This window comes from Teleopsis dalmanni, chromosome 1 (assembly GCF_002237135.1).
Source record: "Teleopsis dalmanni isolate 2A chromosome 1, ASM223713v2, whole genome shotgun sequence".
Lineage (NCBI taxonomy): Eukaryota > Metazoa > Arthropoda > Insecta > Diptera > Diopsidae > Teleopsis > Teleopsis dalmanni.
The window spans coordinates 208,939,727-208,948,278 of NC_051846.1; the positions used below are offsets into that span (position 1 = coordinate 208,939,727).

The 8,552-nt window shown below is 29.7% G+C and overlaps 1 protein-coding gene across 3 annotated transcripts; it reads right to left on the minus strand.

Annotated features, from left to right (window-relative positions):
* Positions 1 to 776: 776 nt before the first annotated feature.
* Positions 777 to 2,667, minus strand: LOC119671637. 3 transcript variants are annotated; one of them, XM_038082371.1, is made up of 2 exons: positions 2,437 to 2,667; positions 777 to 2,315 (listed from the first exon to the last, which is right to left on the minus strand). In XM_038082371.1, the coding sequence occupies exon 2, from the start codon at positions 2,313 to 2,315 to the stop codon at positions 864 to 866; it is 1,452 nt and encodes a 483-aa protein (XP_037938299.1). In that variant the 5' UTR covers positions 2,437 to 2,667; the 3' UTR covers positions 777 to 863. The 3 variants fall into 3 exon arrangements, with proteins under 3 accessions (XP_037938299.1, XP_037938298.1, XP_037938297.1); XM_038082370.1 differs by having other exon boundaries at positions 2,409 to 2,667; XM_038082369.1 differs by having other exon boundaries at positions 2,389 to 2,667.
* Positions 2,668 to 8,552: the final 5,885 nt, after the last annotated feature.

Genomic DNA, 8,552 nt, shown 5'->3' on the forward strand with positions numbered 1-8,552 from the left:
AAGGCAGTCCAAGTCAGTTGACAGTCCAAGACTAAATTATTCACCTAGTATGTAATGACAAATTAATAGAGATTTGATATTCTATATCTTAGCTTAAGCTGTGTTTTCATATAGCCAGATTTGCTGTCTTAGCGAAAGTGGTTTCATACTAATTAGTGTATCAATGCATAAACGTTTATGTGTTATAAAATTGTAGTGTTAGTGACTATGGCGTTTGCTACTATGTCTTTTGCATAACTTATCTGAATTTCCAATTTTTAGTGGTTTTCCTTGTGTTGGTTATATGTAGTATCTCAATAATAACATTTGACGATGTTCTGTTTGTGTATTTTATACGTTTCGACTGAATTCTCAATACATTTTTAATAAAGTTTCAAAAAATTCTCATCATGCATTGCTTATTCACTCTGAAGCTGTCGATAAATACAAATTTTATAACAATTTTATATGCAGATTAGGAATTTAGCTTTACACATTTGCTGCTTTAAATGCTTGGAATCGCTTGAAGTGCTCAAAAAAATATAGAAATGCATAGGACGGACATCAAACAAGCAACAAATGTGCTGAAAATTTAAAAAAAATTTCTTATTCTACGAATAATAAAAGCTGAATTATCTAAAAGGTTCTAAAATAAAATTGATTCCCAAAAGATTCATAAAAGCTTGTGAATACGAATTAAAATCATTAAAATCTTAAAATTCAAGGAGCAGTAAAAATGCATAGCAAGAAATTTCATTTTTATCCTTCAATCCATTATTTAATAATTTTGATATATATAAAAAATATATATACATACATATTTTAAATTTTGTGACATGAACACAGAAGGATTTTTCTTATAATCTTCTTTTGTGGAGTAATATTTATTGCTTTATTTGAAATTCTTCCAGCTCTCTGGGTAAATAAGGACCCTTATCTTCTGCAAAAATCAATCTTAGTACTTCTTCGAACTCTGGCACAGCACTGTTGATAGCACAACTCCGAAAATGTTTAAACAATTTATTGAACTCTAAGAACAATAAATTTCGTTCTCTTATGGCCTCATGAAATTTATCGCTCTCAAACATACCTAAAGCTAGAAGATTATTAGTTTCCTTACGACGTTCCTCATTAGTTATAGAATATGCGGGAGCAATTTTCATAGTATGTGGTATACTCTGCTTAATTGCTTCAATTTGTTCGCAGAGAGATCGATCCATAACGCTTAAGAACGTTTTCCAGTTGAATAGTTTTTTTGCTTTTTTTCGATTCAAGCTCTTATACGGTATTAAAATATTTGACAGAGTTGGTTCTCTACATATTTCTTCTATATTTGTTGTCTCACAAGCTGTTGCGGTAGTCGATTTAGGAAGACATTTCCGATTTACTATATCACGCCGTGCTGAACGTGATACTTCAGTTCTTAGTGCGTCTGGCAATGCCAAAAAGTTATCAGGTAGAGCAGTGTTCAATACGTGTGGCGATTTAATGATGTCATCACTGCCAAAAGAACGGGGAATACCATTTGTTATATCTGGAACTCTATATGAGATTTTTTTTATGGCTATATCTGGGATTTCAGTTATTTCCAACTCTGAAGCATCCGAATCAGCAATTGTATAAGTTCTGCTATCGAAACTACTGTCAAACACCAGTTCGCAATCATTTTCAACACATTTGTCTATATGTTCATCACTACTAATCGAATATGTTCTGGTATCGAATTCCACCTTCGCTTTATTAGGGGATGTTGTTTCATATGATGGCGTTCTCTTTACTTCATTGACATCAACCGTGGCATTTAAGTCGGTTTCAATCGTTGATGTGATAGTTTCATACGACATTGTATCAACCAAATCATTTTGCAAAAACGGTGGCCTATGATTACAATCATCAATAGAACATAGATCTAAAGGACAACCGTTTCTCGCCAGAATGGGATCATAATCCTGTAATGTTTCGTTGTTGCAATTTTTTTGAAATAGCATATAAAACCATTGCAGAAACTCAAAATTATGCTGATAACTCCCAAGAACAAGCTTATTTTCTGGTATTAGTTTTGGAATTCGTAACTTCTCAAAGCCTGTTTGCAACAAATCAAAATTATGGCGATACTGGCACACATCATTCGTTCGAAACTTTACTTTCTTCAAAGGTATATTTCCTGGAAATAGCAATTCGAATAACTGGCAGTATGCAGCACCGCTACGCATTTGTTCTACTTCACCTAAATTGGTGCAGAGTATCTCGTTCACCCATTCTATAAGTTCATAACGAGAACTATTTTTATTGCCTTTACAGCTCCAGTAAATATTAACAGGTTTTTGATTATTCATCTGAAATAAAAATTTTATTATAATTAATATTTAATTAATGTAATAGGGAATAATTTTTGAAATGTTTTTATACGGTGTGTTTTCAATTCCTACAATTTCACTTGATGCTTTGATTCTTCACAATTTTTTTGAATCCCTCTCAATTGAATGCAATATGCCTAATGTCCTTATATGTAATTGTATGCCGATAAGGGCACAGCCAATGGAAAAAAGGAGTTACCCTCTTCTTTATATCAATGTGGTTATTCCCTTCTTAGATTTTGAAAATCCCAGTTAATTTTATCATTCTGTTACTGCAACGGATCTCGGAAATTAGAGAAAATTTGATGTGCCAAAAAAGGTATAATTTTAATTATTTTAAAATATTTAATAAAAAATGTTCTATATGAGAATATAAAGAATTATTAATAAATGCCAAATATGTTTGGCTACTGCGATAAATTAAAAAATCAAACTTTTTTTTTAATATGTAAGAGAGAAAGCATATATTTAAATATATGGTTTCTGAAGTTTTAATGAATTGATTTACTTTTAAGTATATTATTATTCATTTTTTTTTAATTTATAAAAATCGCATTTTCAAAAATATCATGCATTGGATATATCTAGATATATGCTTATTATATGGCATCGGTACTGAAGTATATGTATGTTTTACTAAAAGGTTTTGTCCAATGCCAAACAGCTAATTTCCATTAACAACAGATGACAGATTTTTTAGTTGATATACAATAAATGGGAATTAATTTGTCTATTGATAACTTTTCCTGGTTAGCTTAAGAGACTTCTGTAGAAATTGTGTAATCGATCGCAAGATCGGAATATAGCACCATTTTTCTGATATCCTATTAATATCCTACCCTATTGTTTAAGAATAGAAAACGAATACAAAGCACTACACTGCAACTATGGCTGATATTTTGTGTATTTAACAGACTTTAACTGAACGAAAGGCAATCCTCTCTTCAAATGAAAGCCAAAATGTCAACTGCGTACATCTTTATGTCTAATGGAGATAAGATATTTTGGTCCTATAATCTCCCCCTGGTTGAGATCATAGCCGGACGATCAAAGAAAATATAAATACAGGTCTCATTCGTCTCTAAACAGAATCGACATTTTGTTTGCACATAGATATCTATTTAATTCAGATAATAATAAAAACCCTGACAAGTCATTAGATAATCTATCAATAATCTTAACACTGTGTTACTGATGAGGGACACGGTACCGTAGTTGTACGATCAAACCACCGTTTTTCGGTTAAAAATAATTTTTGGTTTTTCAAATTTGCCATTTTAGACCAACTTATTCTACAATAGGGCTGTGACTTAATTATCTTTCTGGCAGAAAAAATAATAAACAAGATGAAACCCAAATATAAACACAGTATTACTGAAACTACTGGCATTAAGTCGATCATGTGAGTATTTTAAAGGTTTGCCACATAAGCTTCAATATATTAAACCAACTTAACTTTATGAATTCCGAAAAGACTTAATTGAATCTCAGAATTTTATACTCCCACTTTTATAATTAGTCGAAGTAAAACAACTGTTAAGTTTTAGTTTTTAAGTTTCTATTGTTTTTTTTTGGCGTTGTATTTTAATTTAATAAAATGCAAATGAAATACAGTAAGAACAGCAGGGTTTCTTCTATATCTCTTTTGTAACATGTGGTATAGCAAAATAACAATATATGCTTATTTACCACTAAGTAATCAGTGTAAACACATATGGCATCTTAGAGATACTTTTTCATTATTTTGTATTTATTCCACTTGCAGTGGAGCTGTTGCAATACTTCCAGTGTGTAGAATGCAGGCTGCGGTTGTTTGATTTCTTTGGCTTTTATTATTTTTTAGCAAGCATTTGTGCATATTGCATAGTTTATGTATCACATAAAAGTTCATAATATAAACGTATAACATAAACAAGAAAAATATCTTCAAATCTTCAAAAATGGTATAATTTTAATTATAAGGAATCAACATTATATGTAATGAAAGTCCTTTGTTATCTAAATGTTCCTTACCTCATTTGCCGCAAGTATTTCATGTAAAAATTTAATAACTTTTTTTCATATGGCACATGGCGGCTGATATTAAAAATTTAATAAAAATGCTTAAAGGTAAAACAAAAATCAACAAAACAAAAATATATTCGTATAAGAAAAGTATTTTGTATACAAAATAATGTAATAAACCCGCAGCAAAAAATTGAGTACCGAAAAATACAAAGAAATCTAAAGCGAAAGGACCACGTTATCCTGGCATACATGAGTATTTGATAAAAAATATTTTAGATATATATTAACAAATTTTGGCAACACGATTAGAAACATAAATACTTTAGAAACAGCATACTTTACATACTTCACATGGTGTACTCCTGCCTCTTTGATCCTGACTGTTGTGTATTTTTAATATTTCTGATGCAATTTCAATGTGTGGAAGGAGAAAGTAATGTAACTGACGAGGGGTAAAAATAAAATAAATTTTAAAATTTATAATTATTTAAGTACATAATGACGTGGAAAGAGATTTTGTATTCCAATAAAATGAATATAAACTTTTGTAAGGTATTTTTTTACATTTGTTTCAGATTTTAAATAAAAAAGTAACAACATTTGTTGAAATGAATTTTGAAATTTAAAAATTTAATGGGAATAGAAAATAAATGCTTTGACATTACATTATATTCAGACTAGTTGAGTCATTGCACTTGAGCACTTTTACTCTCTTGTAACTGCGAGGTTTCTTCATAACCCTTCTCTACGCCTTAACTGCATTATTATTTATTACTTCTTCAGACTAAACAATAACTGACCTCAGTTCTGCATATCTCCCCGAGGAGCCTGTAACCATTCTTGAGCACTTTTACTCTCTTGTAACTGCGAGGTTTCTTCATAACCCTTCTCTACGCCTTAACTGCATTATTATTTATCACTTCTTCAGACTAAATAATAACTAACCTCAGTTCTGCATATCTCCCCGAGGAGCCTGTAACCATTCTAAGATTCGATAATGCGGTGTTGGTAAGCCTGTCAGTTTTCGTAACTAATTTCAAGAAATAAAACATGAACCAATGGGTTTTATTTATTTTATCAAAACTGTAGATACCACATAGTTTGTTAAACTTTATGTCAACATAAATGACTACCTTATAATTTTTAAGATATTATTCGTAACGCATACCTTACTATATCTGTTGATATATTATATATATATCAGGATAATTGGATATATATCATCTATAAGCACAAATACAAGTTTTTTACTGTTAAAAATTGTTGTAAATATTCATTATGAATTCAATATATTCCTCAAAAAAAAAAAAAACGAATCCATCTTCACCCATAAATTTCGCACACCTTGTTTTTGAGCATTTGCCTGCCCTCAGTGGCATTCATCTAACTTTTTCCAAAAATTCAAAATTGAAAAACTTTACTCGTTAATATCATTTTCCTGTTTTTAAAAATTTTGTACATATTTCTATACAATCTAGAGTTTTACAAATATTTTTCCATAAACGTGTTTGCATATGTGCGAAGCAAATGACTTACCTGGAGTATGACGAAAAAATGCCATAAAAACTTTGGAAAGTACTTTGATTGTAGATTAAAAAATAATTCCATTATAAAATCATTTTTCGTCATTTCCTTCAATTTGTAAAGAAAAACTCAACTCATTACAAAAAAGTATAGCATATACTGAGTGCCGTGTTCAATATAGGATTTCAACTGCAAATACAGTACTGGTAGGAAAATATTGAGATAGAAATTTAAAAGATTTTTTTAAAGAACTGCAATTACAGTTCGATTTGAATATGGAAAAGGCGGTATAATAACTTCACAATAATTTAGTCTAATTGTTAGTACTTCAGTATCTTCTGTATAACATAAGAAGAATTGTGAGTGATTTAAAGTTCTTTTTGATAATTTCCAGCTTTTGTAATCTATCTTGTATCCTTAATCATTTACTGTATTAAGTATTATGATTAACATTTTTAATTTATTTTAATAAATTGAAAGAATATTTAAGATGAATATATTATTATATTATTAAATAATAGGCTATGAATGCATCCCAACCTAAAAGATCTATTGTGTGAATATTCTTGACTGCCGCATGCCTGTTTGGGCTCTCCAGTATTCAAATAGATTTTGTTTCTTCCGTTTACATAATAAGTTATTTGTGAAGCTATTTGTTACCCCGCAAAAGGGCTCTGGACCATTGAAAGGGTACATGCACCCTTCTTTGCTATGGAGACTGCTATTTCATTGCCCGGTACCCCCATAAGAGTAACATAGTTCCTCGATGCTAGTGTATTAAGAAGTTTAAAGCATTCCCAGACCAACTTTGATTGGAACGAAGAGTTTACTAAAGATTTTAGAGTTGTTTGGTTGTCCGAAAGAATGCTTCGGGTGCGCCTGCGTAGGCATTCTCTCGCACATAACTCTAAAGAAGATAATTATATTTGATTTGTGATAGTAATCGTATTCAAATACAATAGTTTCGCAACGCTCTTGGTTAAGAAAACAATTGTAATCTTAGTCATCTATATCTTTTTTTGAATGAATGACTTCATTGATGCATAAATATTAATTTATGGTATAATTTGAGCAAATATATTTGGCAAAGCACAATGGATACAGTATATCTGAGAGTTTTCATAAAAATATTTTAATTATAAATTAAAGTCAATATACAACTTTTCCATTACAACCACTATCTTATAACTACCCTTCGCTCACACCCTTCAGAGCACTGAACAGAATATCAAAAACAGTAACCCAGTGTACTGCAAATAGCGTGTGTGTGCTCCACGCAGCAAACACCAAAACCAATTTCGAAATCATAATAATAAATCTCAATTTATCTTAAAAACACGTACATATAAAAACACGTATATATTTAAATAAGCACACATAAGACTACATACTAACATGAACTGAGTCCAATGCGTATGGAAAGAATCCCATTAGTAAGGCGCGAAAATTCAAATTTATGCATAAAGTTGGCAATGAAAGCGAATGTAAAAAGTTGAGATTGGATTTTCTTCAATTTCATAAATATTTTTATATTTGTTTTTTTTTTTCTATTTCTTATGTATGCTTAATTTACTTAAGAATATACTAGATGTAAGTCATATGTATATACATATGTGCTGTGTTAGGCTATGTATTTTTATGGAAGTCAAAGTTACTTGCAAGATGAAGCTGTGCCGCAGCAAAAAAGATTAAAAAATATTGTTGTGAATAGAGTATTGGAAGCAAAACCAAGTGTTGCTCCCGGCATGATAAGTAATCATTTTTTGTACAGCATTTTAATCTGATGTTAACTCTGCAAAGATCTTCGTCTTTCTTTTTTTCCAATAGCTTTTGCTAATTATTATACTTTGACATTCCATACGAATTTTTACTGTCTTGGCAGTTGACACTAAAGCAATAAAGCTCATAATAAAAATAATTTTGTGAAACTTTTAAACCAAAGCTAATTAACTTGAAATTCTGTTAACTTAATTATATGTTCAAATTTTAAATAAAAACGCCCAAAGCAAAGAGTTAATTAACAGACATTAATAGATTATATCATAGACTTTTAATTAACTGAGATTGTACATCGCATGAATATTTCATTAAACTTTTATAATGAATGCGTTTATACGAAGAAGCGTCTTAAATTTCTCATGAATTTCCAAACTTTGATAAAAACGATTATATCTGAAACATGACGTATGAGTAACGTTATTAATGTCTGGCACTGGAATATTTTAAAATTTATGCATATTAAAGAAAAGCAGTAAATAACGACGACTTCGTAATTTCCTATACATTTAGAAATAATTGAATGTTTTAAGAAATTTTCCTTTCTAAATTTAATTAGTTATTTCTGGAAACAATTGACAATTAAGAGGAGTCTGAAATGAAGCTTAGGAAGAACTTGACTTTATACATATTAAAGACCAAAAAAATTAATTTATATTATACTGAGCTAATATCTTTAAGTCACTCACATACAATATAACATAAATTACATTAAATAATATTTATTTTAGTCATCATATTATTTTACAATACTTTCTATGTAAGGAAAATATTAAGAATTCTCCTGATGAAGAAGAAATAAAACTTAAAATATTAAAAATCAAAAACGACTTTATAATACTTTCAAGTAAAATATAAAAAAATATAAACCCGAAATTCTTTAGCAATAATAAAAGAACTCTAATGAAG